Source organism: Haemaphysalis longicornis, unplaced genomic scaffold (assembly GCF_048455015.1).
Source record: "Haemaphysalis longicornis isolate Haplotype H1 unplaced genomic scaffold, Haemaphysalis longicornis Haplotype H1 scaffold_12, whole genome shotgun sequence".
NCBI classification, from domain to species: domain Eukaryota; kingdom Metazoa; phylum Arthropoda; class Arachnida; order Ixodida; family Ixodidae; genus Haemaphysalis; species Haemaphysalis longicornis.
This window is the reverse complement of record NW_027526225.1, coordinates 28,197,106-28,217,462: the sequence shown is the minus strand read 5'-3', so window position 1 is coordinate 28,217,462 and position 20,357 is coordinate 28,197,106. Positions and strand designations below refer to the sequence as shown.

At 47.7% G+C, this 20,357-nt stretch overlaps 2 protein-coding genes across 2 annotated transcripts in view; both read left to right on the top strand.

Annotated features, from left to right (window-relative positions):
- The first annotated feature begins 802 nt into the window (after positions 1–802).
- Positions 803–20,357, top strand: part of Gen (XPG-like endonuclease) — a 56,168-nt gene continuing 36,613 nt past the window's right edge. The window contains exons 1-5 of the mRNA XM_077693097.1: positions 803–1,257; positions 8,897–9,083; positions 13,937–14,026; positions 17,110–17,196; positions 19,547–19,728. Coding sequence (XP_077549223.1) covers positions 1,106–1,257; positions 8,897–9,083; positions 13,937–14,026; positions 17,110–17,196; positions 19,547–19,728 — 698 coding nt within the window. The 5' untranslated portion in view covers positions 803–1,105. The remainder of the gene's footprint in view (positions 1,258–8,896; positions 9,084–13,936; positions 14,027–17,109; positions 17,197–19,546; positions 19,729–20,357) is intronic.
- LOC144162532 (RING finger protein 37) lies at positions 1,587–4,032 on the top strand. The gene has a single exon (XM_077693105.1). It carries the CDS (start codon positions 1,787–1,789, stop codon positions 3,446–3,448), a length of 1,662 nt encoding a protein of 553 aa, XP_077549231.1. The 5' UTR covers positions 1,587–1,786; the 3' UTR covers positions 3,449–4,032.

Here is a 20,357-nt window from a genome sequence, read left to right as displayed (position 1 = left end):
GCGCAGAGCGTGCAATAGCAGCATCTGACAGCCGATGACCGCGCGCAGGTCCTTCGTGTCCGAGATCAGAAGCGGTCGCGGGCTGCTGCTGCCGCTGCTCGAGTCCAGGCTCGGCGGCGACTGCGTCTGCTCGGCTGTCGACGACATCGCGCGGCTTCCTTCTCCCAGTCGTTCCAGCACGGGTTCTTCTTAGAAGAACTCGCGCGGCTCTGTACGAGCGCACTACGTCGAACTACTCCTACAATTCTCGCGACGAGCGTACCGTCACCGCTCGGGTCTGAGCCATGGCCGCGAGGAAAAAGTCGTTTACGAATAGAAAAACAAAAAAACACAACAAAAAGATCGGTGGCGGAACCTGCTGTCACGGGCTTGAAACCCGCACCATTCTCGTCTGGGACCGTCCGGCGAACCGAAAAGTTGCTCAGCGTCTTCTGGTCTCGGAGTTTTTTGTCACAGCTGCCGCTTCGACATCTGGCAGGTCGCCTCGGACTGGCATAACACGGTGGTTGTTGCGAAACGAGAAGAAAAACTTGTCGGGCCGAACAAAGTTTTGCGGCGCTTTTGTGTATCTTTTGTTCGAAAGTCGCGTCTCGGGCCCTCGAGCGATTCCACAGGTGGCGCGGTGACTAAAAACTTCGGAGTTATCTCCGCTGGTGCGATTTTATTAGGATAAAAATCGAAATTTGGGCACCCGCCCTAAAAACATTTGTGCAGCATTTAGCAGGCCACAACGAGAGCTAAGGTTGGAAAATAAAAATTGACGAACACGACGGCCGCGGCAAAACAACCGCGCTACGGTCGGCGGTTTAAACATGGTGGCGGTACTCGCCGAGGCATCGCGGTTACAGTTTTAGTTCACTGTATCAGGGTTTAGTTTGCCTGCGAAGACATCTATTTAGGCTCGATGATCTGTTTTGTTTCTCGACACGGTTGAGCGGAAATATGGAACGCTCGGCTTATGTCCCATCCGCGCTCTCCTCTCTAGAGTGGGGACTGTCGGCTCTCCGCCTCGCGAGATAACGTGGCGTTTTTCTGCTATGGTAAGCCACCGTAGAGGCGTGGTGTTTGAGTGGTGAGCGGGGAAGACGACGACGTCCAGTTTACGATGGGGGTGACCGATCTGTGGGAGGTTCTGTCGCCCGTGGCCCGTAAGGTTCAGCTGGACGACCTTCGCGGCAAAAAACTAGCTGTCGATCTGAGCGGCTGGATCGTCGAGAGCGAACGAGCCACCCAGGCTGTGCGAAACCCCGTTATCAGGTAAGCGCACAGGTTCTGCATTTAGGTCGGCACGTACGCAGAAATTCCCGTAGAAGCAGTCAGGGCGGCTGAACTAGTTTTGTGGAGATCGTCGACGTAAATGAAAATCGATTATTAGTAGTGCGAACTATGAAGCGATTACCTGGCAAACATGTCCCCAAGCTTCGAGGCGTGCTTGTGAATATTTTCCGTGCCCAAAATAAAGTGTCGCATTTCGTAAACGTTCATCTACATAGTTTAGAGATGTCACGTAAGCGCGTGCTTGTGATGGTTCAGGGACCTTAGGTTATGGTTGTCTTCTGCGCTTGTGTCGCAGGTAGAGCGAACTAGTTCACTCTTGTCGCAGGGAGCACTGAACACGGTATTATTGATATATGCTTGTTTGCTTTGAAATGTTTAGAATGTCGTTAGATCTAGTAATAACTCTACGGCACCAAGGCTCTCGAAACGGGCTGCGTGCTCTGGCGGACTGCGGTTGCTTTCGTTGGCATCGTCATCGACACCGCATTGTTCTCGGCTGGCGGTGTTGATGGCTGTAAACTTTTGCGTGGAAAGTGTGGGCACGCTGATCGAGTCGGACAATCTGTGCGCCGATGGCTACGAAGTGGAGAACCTTATCAGCGCCGCCAAACGCGGCCGCGGTTTCATGGCCGAGTATTTCATCAAACCTCCGGTCAGCGTGCTGGTCACTCTACCCTGCCCGGCGGAGCTGAGCTACATCGCAGTCGGTCTCGTTCGCGGGTCCGTCAGGCTGACCGGCTTCGAAATTTGGGTCTCGAACACCGCAGCTACGCCGTCCACAACACGCGGCGACGACGACTTCGTGCTGATCGGCAAGAAGTTCAACGCCACCGGCGACGTGATTCGATTCCACAACCGGTGTTACGCTCCCAGGGGTCCGTTCGCGCTCTTGAACGACGGCCCCTCGGCCCGAAGCGATGTTAGGCTGGAGGAAACACTCAAGCATTTCTACTGCAAGCACGTGTGCAGGGTTAAGCTGAGGCTGATACGGACGAGCGGCAGTTCGTCCGTCGGTCTGGGTTCTCTGGAAATCTGGGGGCAGCCTATGGCGGCTCTCTCTAACCCCGACGCCCAGAACGAACTCATTCGCAAATCTCGAGCGGCTATTTCAACGGGCCCAGGGTTCACGGAGGCCCCGACGTCTTACTTCGCCTCCCATGCAGAGGCGACGACGTCGGTTGGTGAGCGATCTCCACCGCTGGTGCCGTCTTCCACGCAAACACAGCGTGCCAGCATGGGCAGCGACCCGCCGGAATTGACTATTCCGGCGGATTTCCAGGACGCCCTGACCTTCGAGCTGATGACCCAACCCGTGCTACTGCCCAGCGGCCAAGTGGTGGACCAGTCGACGCTGGACAAGCACGTCGAAATGGAGCAGAGGTGGGGCCGGGTCGCGACGGACCCTTTCACAGGGACTCCGCTGGCAGGCGGCGCGAGTCGCCCAAAAAGCCTGCCCGAACTCAAGAGCCGCATCGACCACTTTGTCGTCCGCAACTTGGACAAGCTCGGCGACATTCCGAGGGTGCTCGGGGCGGCACCACAACTCGAGACAGCCGGCAACACCCGCGTCTCTGCACTGACGCTTCTGCCGTCGCAGCCCAAAGCTTCGTTGGTTGAAGTTGCACAAAAGGGTGGCTCGTGCAGTGCTAGCCGAGCGTCAGAGTACTGCCACAAACCAGGCCATTCCACAGATTCCCAAGAACCAAGCAAACGTAGCTCAAATTTTGTCGCTGTGTGTGGCAAGGAAGTGTCGATGTTGAAAACGTCCATCTCTGCAACTGCTTTGCATCGAGGTATGTCTTCTCCGAGGGACTCTAGTTCAGCCAACAGTGGGGCATTCAAGATGTGTGAGAAACGGAAGTTCGCGAGTGACAGTGCCGAGAGCAAGCGCTCCCGGCCTGACCCCGGCACCCACGAAGCGCGCCTCGCAGACAGCCTGTCGAGCTCCCTCTCCGAGACGTTGCAGAGGGTCCGGAGGGTTGCGGCTTCAAAAGCGGACGATGGTGGCGCCCTCTGCTTCGCGTGCAACGCAGCGCAGCCCACCCACCGGGTGCCGTGCAGTCACAACGTTTGTCAGCCCTGCCTTATGGACAGTGTTCGCAGGGGACAGTGCAGTTGCGGGAGGGCCTTCCAGACGTCCCAAGTTGTCAGGGTCCACACGGTGTGCTAGCATCGTTACTGGGGGTAATATAACGAGGCCTGTTCCGTGGGACATTACTTCTCCTTTGCTAATGTTGCAAAACTGTTACGAGGTAACTTAATTGACAGTGGGGCTCTTCGATTTAGTTTCGGACTCACCGCAGATAGTCCGCGGTTAGTCGAAGGATTCCCCGAAGCCATAGGGATACATGGGAAAATAAAATTCCGGGCTGCTTCTCGGGAAGCCCGTGGTGAGTCCGAGACTGTAAATCGAAGAGCCCCAATATTCGTCAGTAAAAACGGGTTCAAAGTGACCACACTTGTGCCATAGAAATTTCTGTGAGCAGCCATCTGCATGCTTAAAGAGGTGCACCGTGTTTAGTGTATAGTGCATGTTGGCTTCGGAAGTGTTAAGAACCAGATTTCTTCCACCTTGCTCAGGCAAAGTCGAAAATTTGGCAGCAGATTCCGAGATGCATGAAGACTGCTCTCGCCTTTACCAGGCTTGTGTGTTGACATCACAACCATTACTATCGAGACCCATCAGTGCGCGAGGACATTGTGACTGACTGTCTTTGTTTATACATAATAAAATGGTGTGTTTGGTGCAAGTAACTGGGAGGAGTGTGTGTCAGTCAACATATGTTTGTGGAAGGTGTACAGTAAATTTAGGCAACTTTCAGCCTTGTTTTGTGTGTGAATGTAAGTTGTCTTATTATGGATGGCTAGAATGGCCCCATTTTCCGTTCCAAAAATGGTGTTTGCCAGGCGTGGCATTTTATACACGTACTCTTCACGACTTGAACACTTAGCAGCAAACCACTAATGCAAATGGAGGGCACCAAAGTCATATCTGAAGGCATGGCCCAGTACAAGTGTACATTTGGCTGCATTGGTAATCGGATGCTTTCTTGGTTAGCGGTGTTGCAGTCACTCTTTACGTTGTGCCTGTCGAAAGGTCCATTAACCCAAAATAGTAAAAGTTTGGTACATTAACATGACTGTTTTGTGCCAGTAACAATTATGCTAATTTTAGTGCAAACTTCCAACTAAGGTAAGACAACTAGTGAAGATGTTTGGGGTATTGGGGACAAGAAGTGAAGCAGCTGCAGTCGCTTTTCTGCCGGGCCTTTACAACATCATGGGATCATGTACAATCGGAGGCTGTCGACCGAAACCACCCCCAGGGAATGGCTGTGTGATCGCAGTGGAACTCTTGGTTTAGCTAAACTCGCCCAGCCGCTCTAGTTCGGTTAGATAGGAGCACTTGAATTCCAACTTGCAATGAACTCACGGATAACTATTTTTTTTAGTTTCGTTTTGTTACATCACCTGCTGACATCATGCGGTGTGAAATTTGACAGTTTTTTTTATTTTTCTTCTTTTGTTTTCTTTTTGTTGTTTTTTTTTTTTGGGGGGGGGGGGGGCATTTGTTATGGCTGGTATGAAGCTGAGTGGATTCCCAAGGGCTATTTCTTTCAAATTGATCGAAGTTGTACAGTAGATTCCAGTTAAGACAACACTTTTGCTCTCTTGTAACGTTTACAATGCAAAAAAACTCTGCTTGAGACTGATTTCTTATAATGCGAACAAATTTTCGCGGTCCCTTCGAGTTCGTCTTAACGGGAGTCCACTGTATCTGTTTTCATGGACCTTTTAAAAAGCAGTGAGTGACAAGGGCTAGGAACTGCGTTTATTGAGGCGTTTGAGCAGCAAGCACACGACGATGATGATCATGTCCGTAGAAGATGATGAAACAGTGCCACATGGGCTGGTGCTGATACAGATGGAGACCAAGTGCGGGGGTTGTCTTCCAGAATTCTCCACCGCCGGGAGTGCGGTCAAGAATGCTCACAGTAGTTTTATTATTAAACACAAAATACAAAAACTGAAAGCAATAATAAGAGTCCCCTACAGGACATGCGTACACAAAGCGAAGAAGGGTATTGGGCATAATGCGATTTCTTGCGTAGCGCTAAAACTAAAAAAACTACTGAGTTATGTCTAGGGTTTTTCTTTTCTTTTTTTTATTGGCAGGTATCCAGTATGGTGCAACTTATAGCCCGGTTGTACCTTTGGCCGATTAATCCCCTATTTTATGGCCAGATTTTTCCGGCTGTGATTGGTCAGCCGTGTGCTACAAACCTGAGAAGTGGGGGTAGTAGGAACTTTATTATTTCCCCGATGGTAGTTGGAAGAAGGGAAACGCGGAAGGGTTACCAACTCGAGAAGAGCATTTTTTCTGTAACTTGAGTGGGTGCAATGCCGTACTGTCTAAGGCGTGCACATTTTAGGGAATCTTGGCTTGATGCAGTAGTGGCAGCGAACTTTACTGAAGTGAAGCTAGTTGAAGCGGAACCAAAAAAGCTTCAAATTGGCTAGAACTTTTCTTAACATCACAATACCAGGATATCATGATTGTATCTCCGAGATACCTCGCACTGCTGTCCTGGTGGTGCGGACCAAGTGCCCTGGCGACACGTTCTCTTGGCCGGTTTGGCCGATGCAGCTGTTACCGCATGGTAACGGTATCCTGTACTCCAGCAGGCCTTCACAAGCTGAGTACTTGTTCCGGAGGTGTATTGTGGTTCCTGGACATTTTTGTTGGCATGTCAGCACAGCAACACATGGCATACCCTTTGTTTGAGGGTGCACACGTTGTTCTCCATTGTGACCTTCTGTCTTGCTTTTAAAGGGGCCATGCAGACAAAACACAAGTTTGGTTCATTTGAAAGATTGCCTCATTAGAATCATACTGAAACCACTTTTAACACACACTTCGCTCAAATAAGCTGCATAATTAGGAAAAAAGGGAATGGCCATGCGACCTATTATCTCATTTTCGCAACAGAACCTATGATGTTGTACCAGCCAGCTCTGTGATGGGTGGAGGCCAGCAAAAGCAAATGCAAATTAGGCAGGGCTTATAATCTTGCAGCACAAGCTATTTTTGTTCAAATGTAATGGATATATTGATTTTAAAGATGTAAGAAGTGTGGGGTAAACATAGAAGTTACGAAGGCACACGTAAAGATAGAAGTTCAAAAGCGTAATGTTGTTGGTACTGCGCACACTAGGCTTGTTATAGCTACGCAGCAGTATGCCGCTTTTGGGTTGTCTGACACGACACCAGCCGATTGGCATAAGCGACATTGTCTTATGCGACCCTGTTTGTCGAGTATACCCCATGTTTCAGAAAACGAGTACTTTCTACCATAACAAAAACAAGCCAAGTGCACATGCGGTCAAAAAACAAAACAAAGACGGGCACAGGCCAGTTATGGTACGGTGGCGCCATCTGGGAGGATTGATGGTAAACGAGGCTTTGTAGTTCTCTGAAAGCCTAGTGGTGCATTCGGGTTCGCTTGAATTTTGTCTTTGTGACATCATCACAAACGACCTCAAGAAACACACGATTAGTCGGGAGAACCAAATTTTAGCTTGAATTGATTAATTCTTGGTGACTAAAACATCGTTTGCTGCCGAGCAAGCGCTGGGGGCACTATAAAACACCAAATCTTATGAATAAATCAAACTTGTACTTTGTCTGAATCGCCCTTTAAGGGTTTCTTGAAGCGCCTTGTGTTTGCACATAAAAAGTGAGTCAGACTGTCCTGCATGATTTTGATACTCTTTCCATATGAAAGCCTTAAATTGCTCACTGAGTGAAGAAGCTGGCATTGGCGTTCGAAGCCGAGAAATGGTTGGCAAGAGACTGCAAAGCATTCCGCAGTGCAACCTTCGCTCTTACCGATAGAGATGCAAGTAAAGGATTGCACTGCGAGGCAAAGCCCCACTGACCTGGCATGGTGGCGTGGCAGTCACAGTTACTGGCAGTGCAAGGTGGGAAGAAGTGCTCCGTGGCGTTCACTTCTTGCATTCACAATTCAAAGCAGTGGGTTTTTTTCTCCCAGCAGGTGTAAGATGTTTGATGTGCATGTCCACCCAACTGGATAGTAATCTTGCCAAGACCTTTTTAAAGACGAAAGCCCCAAGTCCCTTAATCTGCAAAAAAAGCGCTGGTGTTGTGGGTGTCAAGTGGTCTCTTTCATTTGCTCGCCCAGAGCATCTTTGAGCAGCACCTGCTTATCCCAAAACTGCTCCCGCCATTGAAATTGTGAGCAAATGAAGTACAGAGCTGCTTGGAGCTGCTCCGGGCTGCTCTGGGTAGGCAAATAACAGAGACCAGTCGTTTTTGTACTTGTCCAGTCTGGAAAATGGCCGCCACAAAAAAGAGTAAACAATGACCTATTGGGGTTTGAACCTGGGTCTGCTCAGCAGCTCGGTGTTCTACCAACTGTGCTATCTCCACTTTTTTTTTTCTTTATTGCGTGGGAAAATACGCTCAAGCATGGCAGTACGAGGTCACTACATAGTCAATCAAGCAAGAAAGTATACTAAAGTTAGGAAAAACACAGATACATCAAAATTCAGGCAAACACACACAAGCATTCAAAAGAGGGAACTAGTCAGGTGGTTGGTCAAAAGAATTATACACACTATGTACAAATGCCACAGCTTATCGGAAGTACGGCTTTGTTGATCTAGGTGGCTCGGCATGCCTATCGCATAAGCGACATCGCCACAGACTGTGTAAACCAACTAAAACAAACGTGTCATAGGGCGGCTCACCAGGATAGCCGAGTGGCAAAAATCGGATTGCGAAAGGCATGATATCGATGTCTTTCCTAAGCGTTCGCTGCAAAATATCCCAGAAAAAGACAGCATGTCCGCAATCTGTAAAACGGTGATTGTCTCTGGCCGAGAAAAAGAGGCGCCAGTCTGTCGACCAAGCTATAAGCAGAGCCCGGTCTTTCACCCTAGTTTTGACAGGGAGCGTGCCAGTGTGACATCCTGGTATGGATATTGGAGGTACTGGACACGGTATAAAGGCATAGGAAAAAGCCCAGAAACCACACTTTGCAGCATAGAACAAAAGTAGTAGTAAAAGTTGTTGTTGTTCTTTTTTTTTTTTTTTTTTTCGGCACATACCCGCTTGGGGGATTGGCCAGGAACTGGGAGCTTTGAGGGGCTCTTGTGCCCACTTTGCCAGATTCGCACAACTGTGACTCGAAAGTGTAAAAGTTGAAGAATAGTGTGTGCCGCGTGATACCTGAACATGATGGCACGTGAGTAGAATAGGCCCACACCGGCCACGCAGAACCCTCATTCCTGGGAGACTGTTGCATGTGGGATTAAGCTCGCCGCCATAATTCAAGCCGTAAGACGAACAGACAAGACAAAAGAGACACACACACAGTGTAGCGGAAAAGAAGAAGCTGGTCGTAGTAATTTGCGCTAAAATACAAAGAAGTGAAAGCGAAGAAAACAGTGCAAATGCGATGTTCAACAAAAAGTTGTTAATAAGTATCACCAGGATTTCGCCTCCAACGAACATCAGCAGACTGAAGTGCCCCGAGGGATTTCCTTCGCCCAGCGTGCCAGTGACGGGTGCTGTGTCGTGTGTGTGTGTGTGCAGGAACCTGTTCTACCGCTGCAACAAGCTGCTGGGCTACGGGATCCAGCCCATCTTTGTGCTCGAAGGGGAGGTCCCCCAAGTGAAGGGGGAGGCCCTCTCCCAGCGGAGCCAGGTTCGCTTTGGCCAGGGCACCACCAAGACAGCGGGGGGCCGCAGTCGGCCAGGGCTTCAGGCCCTCACCAGCCAGGTGAGGAGTGTGGGAGGGGGGGAAGCAGTGGGGGCGCGCATTCCGTGTCGATCTACCGTATTTACTCGCGTAATTATAGCACTTTTTTTTTTTTAAAGGAATTGATGTAAATTTAGGGGTGCATTCATTACGCGGGATAAATATCTTGCAAAACATTTTTGAGAACAGGAAACGCAAGCAAACTGTGGGTAAAAATTTTTGCGATAGTTCTCACGAATGTAATAAAAATAATAAATAAAAACAGTAAAAACACTGCACACCGCCGCCAGCCGCTTTGCAAAGTGACGCAAAATGCCGTGTTTTTCATGAATTACCAAACGCGCTGGTACGAGTTTGCTGCGAGGTGACAGCAGTTTGACTATAGTGCCTAGAATATACTGGATATTCTAGGCACCATAGTTGAACCAATAAGTGGCTGCCACCGTTACAGTGCGGGACATCAAAACAGATGTGGTGGCCGACTCAGCAACCTGAGTGCGTTTTTTTTTTTTTTTTTTTCTTTGTATTGTGAGTGTATTATCTGCATTTAGTGAGATTTTCTTCCTCATCAGTATTGAACGCATGCTTGCCACTATCGCTAATATCGGCAAGTCTGCCGCAACAACGTAGCCGCGTGCACTTTGAAAGGGAAGGAAACAGAGGTACGCACGACCATCATCAGCTAGGCTTTGCACATATCCGGCATATTGCTGTGGCTAGTTCAGGGTGAGTTCATTGTGCGGGAAATTTTAAAAATCGAACTTCGACGTCATACTTTAAGGGGTGCGATCATTATGCGAGTATATATGGTATTTATTTGTTCAAGATACCCTCATGGTACCCCGGGGGCATTATTGAGGGGAGTGGCACATGGGCAGCACAGCGCAAACAAAAATACAACACACGAAAGAACCTTCGCAGCGTGTGTACTAGGCAAAAAAAGAAAAGAAAAAAAAGGAATACAGCAGAAGCTTCAAAGCATCTTCATAGTGTACTAAAAGAACATACACCTAATAGCAATATTAGATAACATTAGTGTTGTAAGGTAAGATGTAAGGTAAACGCTAAAGAAAATGAAGAAAAAATAGACAGAAGAGAAAAGAATCAAACATGATGAGTCTTTCCAAAAAAATCTAGTTTTGACTTGGGAACTAAGCCTATTGGTTTATTAGCACGTTGATGGGTGCAGTTGAATCAAATTCAAGTAGTACAAGCTGGTTCTTTTGTGTCTTTCCTTTCTCTTTTTTTTTTCTTTGCGATGAGCATATGGATTCTTTCTCCTTTACAATGCGCACATAATCTTCCTTTCTTACAAAAGATTGTTTATGACATTATGCATCTTGTGATGAAGTACTGTATTTTGCTGCATTTGTTGTTTTAGTGTATTTTGTAACACCACTGCCCTTCACAGTGCTTTTTCAACTGGCCGTAAGTGGAATATATAATGTCGATAAGGGTTGTTTAGCAAAGGTTAGGGGGGAAAGAAGCGGAAGATGGGTTTCACGGCAGACATACATTGGTGCGCATGAACTCGGGGGAGGTATGCCAAACACAGTCAGCCTGGATAGCGGCACCACTGATGCATTCATAGTGCCTCCAATGTTTCACACCCGCCAGTACTTCCTAGCCAGCTTTTAATTAATATTGATTACGCATTTTCACTTGTGATTGTAAGAAGTATCAATCATGACACGCATATTTATTTATTTTATTTATTTGTTTGTTTGTTTATTTTTTATTATATTTTTATTTATTTATTTATTTATTTTTGCGGCTAGCCTCAACTCTGGAGGCTGTTGCAGGAATGGGGGGGTACGTTAAAAATAAGCGTGCTCTTTTTGTACAGTTCACAAAAGCAGAAACAAGCATCAAGGTGAAAACAACCATATCAGCCAAATAGACTACACGCATAAACACGTAGCAATTCAAAGGATAACGACGATTATGCATTACATATACTAACACATGAGAGTTTCAGCAAAATGGAGGACAGAACACAAATCAAGAAGGGCTATCTAACAAGAAGTACGACAGTTTAGAAGTAAAATTATCAAGGGATGCACTAATTACAATTTAATTAGGAAGGCAATTCCATTCTCTTGTCACACATGGAAAATAAGAGTATTTAAAGGATTCATTGTGAAACCTGTACTCTATAAGATGTTTGTCAAGTTTTGTTCTTGTAGACCTGGTGGCAGATGGAGTAATAAATTTCTGACAAGGTATTTCTAGGCCACCATAGATTAGTTGCTTCATTATTTGCTTCAGTTTGATTTCTATGGCATTGGTTGTTGGTCACAGAAATCGCTGCTCCAACTCTCCAAAGTTGCCACTTGTACTGCGTGCAAGTCTTGTTTGAAGCCATTGAAAAGCAACACCAACTCAAAGTCGTCAATGCAATGTAGTTGCAAGCCCTCTTGGGCAATACCACTTTAGCTCGAAGCCATTAGTATTCTTGCAGTTACAGTCTTGAAACGTTACGCCCCACACCCCGTGGAGTGGCTCAGTGGATAAGGCGTTGTGCTGCTGTGTCCAAGGACGTTGGTGCGACCTCGGTCTCGGCTGCTGTTTTTCTGGTGGAGGCGAAAAACTGTGTGTCGAGATTCAGTGCACACTTGAGATCCTCAGGTGGGGGAAATTAATCTGGAGGAGCCCTTCATTACAGCACGCGCAACTCCCAGAATTTGAATCTTGAACACCCATTGTTGCACCCTCCATATGTTGTTACACCTGCATGACCACGTGTTTTATTATGCATGGTACATACTGTAGGTGGTGTTTAATTCCCCCAAAAGAAGAAAGATGAAAAAGAGTGTGGCTGGCTCACGTGAAGTTTTTATTCCTTCTAACACCCCTGAGTTTCTCTAATGTGTCCAGAAGTTTTGACTATTTTGCAAACTTCTTTTAAGATAAGGCAGAAGTGCTTCTGGCTTATAAAACAAGAAGGGCTGAAAGTTCCTAAAAGCTACAACAGCTGCAGTAGGTCATCATTGTCTATGCTGACGTTGGACTGGCCAAGAAGCTTAAACTGAGCCAACCTCGCTGGGAGCCAGCAGCCCTCATAGCTGCCACGGACTGTGCTCTGTGGTCATTTTGAAGCGGCGTCTTGTGAGTTCAGTGTGGCTTGGACGAGAACTGTGCAGTGTGTTGTGGGAGATTGAAGCCTTGAGTGGAGTGGCGGAACCAAGCGAGCAAACCAGCCAGCCAGGTGTCAGTGGCAAGAAGACTTCTTCATTCTAGCCCAGCAGGCATCCAGCTGCCCCGTCAGCTCTTAGCTGCCATGGTGACGCCATCTGTGGATGGCCTCGTGAAAGGGGGACAGCCAGGCGGACAGGACGGTGGCGCCATCTGTTGACGCCTGCGTGAAGCAGTGGTCGTACACGACGTGTAGTCGTTGCGAAGCGGAAGACACTCTGATGGCACGCACACTTTCAAAGAAGACTGATTGGGAAGCTGAATGTGTGACATACACAGCCCACCACCGCAGAGAGGGCGTGCCGCCGGGAAGGAGCGTGCATGCCTGAAAAATAAACAGACATTTTGGGTCTCGACTCCGCTGCGTGCAGACATCTCTTTCCTGGGCTCGGCTAACTCAGCTGGCCACCAGTGTATACTGTACCCGAAGAACATGCCAGAATGTTGCACCAGTTTCAGTGAAGGGATGCTACGTTCGTTTGTGCACAGTGGCCGCCTTCAACGATGTAGCTTCCATGCCACGTCGTCCATTTCCTGCAATCTAGTAAAAAAGGCTAACATGGTCACTCCTGGCAAAAGATTGCATGCCGTGTTGAGAATCAGATGGTGGCCCCCCCTTCAGCAAGACCCTACCAACTGAGTGGGTTAACTGCGAGCTGGCCTACTTGGAATTGATGCATCTCAACAAATACAGTCTAGTCAACTTATAACAGTATTCAAGTGCAAGGAAATCTCATGGTTATAACCGATAATTGTTATAAGCGGGTTGTGAAATGAAAAGATGAAACAAAGATCAAAACATTTTATTTATACGCAAGCAAGGTCGTACTACTACTTATTTGCAGAAAAGATGCCATAGTCAGTCAGCTTTGTTTGCTTCACGCAAAGCTAGCATGCATCTATGGGTGCTTCACCTAGTTGAGTGAAAGGTCCTTGGTGAAAATGAGGTCCCTGAGGGGCTATCATCACGAAAGGTGCTTTTTAACCGAAAAAATGAGACAAGTTTCCAAAAGCTTTCAAATTTTGTGCTGCAGTGACGTGTTATAGGCAGATGTGTGCAGCACTAAAACCATGGTTATCAGTGCGTCAACTAAATGCAAGTAAACAGTGCGTTAGTAAATGCAATCACCCAATCATGCAGCTTATGTGCGCGGCTGCCAATCGCACGAACATGATTGTGTGACATCACAGAGAAATCGCCGGCACTACCTCCCATGTTTTCGTTAATATCTCCATTACTCGTTTCGACATTTGCAATGAAATTCTTACCATTGTAATGGGGACAAAGCAGTCTTTCTAATGAACAAAACTTGTATTTTGTCTTGGTGGCCCCTTTAACGGTTGCTGTGGGTATCTTTGTAGTATTGCGAGCTAACACCAGCACTGAAACGGATTGTTCCGCGACATCCTTAGGATGCAGCCGATCTTTTGCAGTTGTCTCCAGAGTGTTAGTGCCCTAGGGGTGAGCTGAACTAATCGTTCCTGGAGAGAGAACGAGAGGGGGTGTATATTGTGCAGATTACCGAGATAAGTGTTCTGAAGAGTATGTTGTCCCTCAGCCGCACGTGTCGCGTGACTCTGTCATGCTACCAGGGTGTGAGCTGAGGTCTATTGGTTCACTGTTAAGTGCTAATCACGGCATGTCTTCGTTTTCCCTCTCTCCCCCGTTCCACCCCAAGTGCCGAGATCTCCTGGATGCCCTGGGCCTCCCTTACGTTCAGGGTGCGGGCGAAGCGGAGGGCACCTGTGCCTACCTGGACAAGAAGGAGGTGGGTGGCGCCTCTGTCGTCTCTGCCTCTGCATGCACTGCGGCTCTTCTTGAAGCAGCCAGTAGGCTCGTAAAGTCGGAGAGACCGCTGAAGTGGCTATGGTGTTCAAAGGCCAACTGCACTCGAATTTCACCTCGATAAAATTTATTTTGAATGCACAGTAAGTACCCCAAAATCTGCTGGGACACGAGTGGTAGCTGCGTGAAACGCCTCGTTAATCAGTCAGGAGCGTATAAAAAAGCTCCGCCGCAGACCACGCTGCACCTGCCGGCGGATTGCGTAAACAGAAATGACGCGCCTGTGACGTTCCAGCCGACGGCAACTTCTTCCTCTCGAGCTCTGCTGTGCACGCTTCATCCATTTGCTGCCCTGTGCACGCGTAGAGCTTGCGCGCAGACTTTCTCCCGAACTGGTGACCGTCCGGCCGCTCGCTGGACGGCTGCAACGTCACTACAATGGCCGCATTCTCATTGGTTTCGGTTTCAAAATCGCCGATTTTTTCTGGCCGCTTACGGCGTCCACGCACGTATCATATTTATTCGATTATAAGGCGAGGGTGCAGTTTGGAGAGTCAAAAAGAAAAAAAAAAGTATATTTCTGAGGTTCGAATGTAAGACGGGTTATGACTTTGAGACGACGGATTTTGGAAAGAAACCTCGCCTTATATTCGAATAAATACGGTATTTCAGCTGTTGTATTTTGCATGTTGCTTTCTTTTTAAGCAGACTATACGAAAATAGGGTTCTCAAGAGGTCGAAATTTTGAGTGAAGTTGGCCTTTAAGTAAACGTGAGGGTTGGCAATGACTGCTCACTCATCAACCCACGTCACTCCTCAAGGGCCACTTAAAAAATGTCCATTTCACACCCATTTCAATTGTAATGTATGTCTCGTTGTGGGGCTTCTGACTTGCACCGAAACCGATGCCCCTCCTCTTTGCTTATTGTTTTGTGTCACATTGTGTCTTCTGCCTTCAGGCCGATATCTGAAAGGAACACTTTGAAACAGACACAAAGCGGTCAAAACTCGGAATTCGGCTTCTGGACAAGAAAAGTCTGGACTTCTCTGGGGTGGGAACCGTGTAGTACAAGCCTCTCTACTGGAGAAACGTATGATATTTGTGTGGCAACATAAATACCTACACGAACTTGGATACACAGATTGGCAGTGTGGCCAGACTTGTTAGGTGTGGATGTGGTCTCACTGAGCAAACTTCATAGAAGCACAGCTTTAAAAGTTCTATTCATTCATTTGGTATGTACTGCAGTTCAAAGACTAAGCAGAAGTTTCCTCGCAGCATTCTCGTAAAATTTGGTCATGGACATCCCAACGACAATTTTGGCTCCCCATGTTGGGCTCCCAATGTGGTTGCACGGTTTTCAAAACCATTGGTGGTTTGCGAGAATCACACTGCTACAGCCAAACAAGTGTATCCACCACTGATAACCATATTTTTCACGACACCTTAGCTAGCATTGCATAATAAGGTGACTTTATGTTTCTATAACAAACGGACAGCTTTACTATGTTTTTAGTGCATAGATTGTAACCTCTCCCCCCTGTAATGCCTCCTGGCCCTGATGGTAAACAAATAAACAAAGAAATAAGTGTATGATTAAATAAATAAAAGTTTTCACTTCATTCACTTCACATCGTTTAGTCCGCCGGCCGCCGACGGGTCGTCGCAATTCGTTCGATCAGTTGAAACTAAGCCACAACACGTTTGGGAATGGAAGAATGCGCCTTCCTTTACTTCGTTAGTTTGTACACTGTATCTAGCTCCAAGTCAAGGTCGCTTCACACAAGCGCTGCACAAGCGCACATGCGACGCTTCGCTGACTGGTACGCCAGTAGGAAAATATAAGGCCTCTTGAAGGGGGAGAAGAGTGAGCGAAGTCAATATAGGTACTAAGGAAATAAAATCAACTGATATTTTTACCATACAGCGTAAAACTAGGGTGCGGGAAGCACTTTTTTGCGCTGGGCGAACAAGCACAACGGTCAGCAGCACGACTACGCATCTGCGAACGCTTTCCCGTCTACGAAATGCAATTGCTAGACGTGAACTATTGTGGAAACTCGGGAGGACGCTTACTGCACGAGTGCAATACAACAAATAGTCACCTAAGCTGCTTGAAATACTAAAACTAAATAAAAGTGTAAACTGGTTATACATTATATACCTGATATTTTCCATTGCCGCCAGCGGCCTCCTGTGGCCTAGTTGTCTGGTGCGCTAGGTATGTCACCGCAAGTGTTTTGCCAGTCACAAGTTCGAATCGCCGCGGGTACATGCTATTTTTTTTTTTTTATGAGTTAACTTTTTCGTTTTTCGCCGATGTTTTGTATACTGAGTTCACCTTTTTTTGAGCCACAACGTTCATTGCTCCACGAACTAGTCCACAGAACTCGCGCAGGCTGGCACTGCCGCGCTAGCGAGTTCTCGTTGGCGTGCTGTTGCCATAAGCACCGACTGCTTGCGGGCAGTGGGCACAGGCCAGAATCAACAGACCCTTGGCCTGGTGCGAACACGCTTTTTACGATACAGGCATGAGCGAGGCAAGCTCCAAATATGAGGGAAAAGCGCATGCATTTGAGCGTCTGCGGGGACGCGGAGGGCGTTCATGCACTGCGTAGGCCTCAGATAGTGAATGCTACGATTCCAAGCCGTCCTGGGAGGCTTATCTTATGCATTTTACAGCCGACAACATGGCAGAAGCGCGGTACTACGATAACTGGGATATTGAGAATGCCCATCCAACGACGCCATCGAATGTCAAACATGTTGTTTTACAGACCGAAACCGAAACCGAAACTTGTTTGATTGCTAACCTTGGGCATCGTCCAATCATGGCGCCCCCCTCCTCCCAACGTCAAAGCTTAGTTTGTGTGGCCGCCGCAAACCGCGCATGGTAGTTTTTCTTCTTTCGCGCTTTGTAAAATAATTACCGATTTGTCAACCGGATAAACGATGAAAAGTGTGCTAATTTGAGCCAGTCTACACAGTGCAAGCAAAAACGGGAGCTTGACAAATTCACTTCAGTGTCCCTTTAATAGAGTTTCCTCTCATTTCATTGGGGACAGATGGTGGATGGTTGCATTACCCAGGATGGCGATGCGTTTCTCTATGGTGCCCGTACCGTGTACCGCAAGCTCTGCATTGATGACACGGTAAGGTCCTGGCGCTAAGTTACACAGTGCTGCTGACAGGCCAATAAGAAGCGTGGTTCCAAAATTACATTAAAGGAGCCATGAAGAGAAAACAAAAGTTTGTTTTATTCGAAAGATTAGGTGTTTCATAGTACCCCAAGCGCTTTCCCGGAAGCAAATGATGCTTTATTCACTGAGAAATAAGGCAATTTAAGCCAAAATTTTAAATCTCCCGCTAAAATTGCACATTTGGTGACGTGAGCAATGGTGTCACACGGGCCGGTCCATGAAACAGATACTTAGTATGTCGACTCCATATAGCACCCACACGCGGGAGTCGACCGAGACGGCGGCCATTTTAAAAATGCTAGTAAAACCTAGTGCACCCGCAGCCCTAGTCATGGAATCGCCTGATCCGGAGAACAAAACTCTCGCCGAGGAGCTCGGGCTTGCATTTAACAACCTCACACCACTTGAACGCTCAACGCTTCTAAGTGCACGAGCGGCAAGAGTTGTGGGATACGCGGTGGACGGGAAAGCGACCATTCCGCGATAGCCACAACAGACGAACGCCCTGCCGTCGGCACCGCTGCCTCGTCAGCGCCGTCGCCACGGACGAATACAGACTGGTACGTATGTGCCGTATTTTTATTACGGTTAATAATAGTTCAACTTCAGTAGCAGTATCGCTTATGCCAGTTGGCCGGTGTCGTGTATGGAAAGCCGTTCGCGCGAGCTCTCTGCTTCGACCAGAAAGATACGAGCGTCAATGCGCGGTGTTTACGGCATTTTTCCTCCAAGGTCAGAGCGCCTCGAACCCGAAAATTCGTCTGCGCGACGGCGAGATGTCGAGCTCGGCCAGGCGGTTGTTTCGTACGCATTGGCGCACACGCTTGCGTGTTCGTTCGGAACTTCAACCGTTTACTCCACCGTTCTTTGTCATAAAAAGAATGTGCAGTATGTTTCACGGGCATTTAGCTCGCTATGCAAACTGTAAGCCCTGCCTAACATGCGTTTGCTTTTGCCGGCCTCCGCCAATCGCAGAGCTTAGCCCATGTGACGGCATAGGTTCTGTTGCGGGAAATGAGCTGGTGGGTCGCATGACCATTCCCGTTTTTCCTAATTATGTAGCTTATTTGAGCGAAGTTTGCGTTATAAGTGGTGTCGTTATGGTTCTAACGAGGCAATCTTTCGAATGAACCAAACTTGTGTTTTCTCTTCATGGCTCCTTTAATATTGCAGGCAGTGGTGAAATATCAGCTTAAATCAACTTTTAACTTGATAGCATCCAATGGTAGCAACAGAATTCAGATATTTTAATCCAGTTGTAGTGAAGCTTTTTGTTCAGATTCAGAGAAACTTCCTGAACAGGCATGCGAAGTTAAGCATTTCCACTGTTAATTCAAAGGTTATTTAAAAATGCAGTTTTCTGGAAATAATTTTAAAAGCAGACTCCTTTCTTTTTTGTCTTGTCTGCAGTTTTGATGGGTGCAGATAAATTGTGCAGCTTATAAGGGTAGCTGTGTAATCTGTATTGAAGGGAATTTCTTGTCCTGAGTGGATCAAGGCTGTACGAGTAACCATGGGAATTGGGACGCGTGCAGAAACCACCAGGACTTTCCCAAGAGAGCAAACTGGCAGAAAATGCAGTCCTGGTGTAAGCAAGGGTGTAAGCAACCTACCTAGTGTATAGGAACTGTCATGAGGGAAAGGCTGGACACCCCTTACCCCTCGCGGTGTAAAATCCCAGCGCGATACCGAAAATGTGCTGGTTACAGGGGATTGCTTTATCGGTGCTGCCTTGAAGGTAAACAAATGGAGGGACCAGGCTTATTAATAGACACGACTGACAGGTTGCTAACAGTGTGTATGGATGCTATGGTTCCTAGAAAATGAGCTGGTCCCGCCCTGTTTGCTTGTGCAAGTGTCGCAGCACCACCACCGTTTCACCATGCTCAATTGGAGTGCTCTTGAAAGACAAAATGGCTGCCTCTGCGACTTTTCTGCACCAGTGGCAAGGAAGCATTTCGAAGGCCCATTTCAAACACCGAAGTTTAATGAGCTGTAAAATTAGTTACAAGCGGTGCATCAAAAAGCCGATTCTCTTATTGCACTCATCAGGGTTCATAGTATTGGAAAATCTAAAGATTACAGTTTTATGGCCAAGACTGTTGTGCCCATTGTTCCTCCAAAAGTGGCTAATCATCTCTAATTATCTTGGTAACTAATTGACCAACGGAAAAAAATAATGGCATATTTGAAATCAGTGGGAAAAAGGCAGCGAGAGTGGCAAGTTTTACAGAGTTTGCTTGAAAATTGAAAGGTGTTGTTTTTGCCTGCAAGGATTTTTCTTTCCCCCAACCCCTGCCAGGATCCCCACGTGCTCGAGTACAGGATGCCAGACATCGAAGAGAAGCTGGGCTTAGATCGGGAGAAGCTCGTGGCCTTGGCGTTGTTGTGTGGCTGTGATTACTTTCAAGGTGTGGCCGGCGTCGGCAAGGAGACGGTGCTCAAGCTGCTCAAGAAATTTGGCGACGACAACAGCCTCGACAGGTGAGCCTCCTTTTAGGGGCGAAGCAGCTTAGAACCTCGCTTTGTCCGTGGCTTGTCCCTTGGCGTCCGTGTACACAGTGTTGCGCATGCACAAGGAGCATTTCATTGCCTTGCCTTACCTTGGATTGGATTGGAATTGTATATACTGTACACGCGCGTTGTCACTCATTTACATGCGCGAGTGGGCAATGCCACGGGTGATTTACGGTAAGAACGATCCCCAGGTCTTCGGCCACTCGTCATGGTTCACTTCGTGGAAATGCGTGATTTTTTATTTCTTCTCTAGCTGTCTGGCCACACTTCCATTGTTGGACTTCTTGTACTATAGTGCCTAGAATATACTGGCTAGTGTGCTGAGGGCGGGCGCGGAGGAGGCCCCGACCGTGATGACTGCCGGCGGCGCCCGCTTGGGGCGCTGCTGTGCGAGAGGGTGCATCTGCGCACCGTCCGTGCAGCGTTCCGCGCGCTCCCCAAGTGCTGCGAAGCTTCAAGTTAGCCGAGTAGCGCGAAGTGGGCGTTTACTTTTTCCGTGTATTTGGAGCGTTCGTTACAAAACACCATGCTATATAAGAACTACATGAGTGCGTTTAGAATGCACACATTTTGTTAAACCCAATGTAGATAAATGT

What these genes read in the sequence shown, in the direction of transcription:
- LOC144162532 (XM_077693105.1), top strand. Translation starts at nt 1,787, where the DNA reads ATGGCTGTAAACTTTTGCGTGGAAAGTGTGGGCACGCTGATCGAGTCG.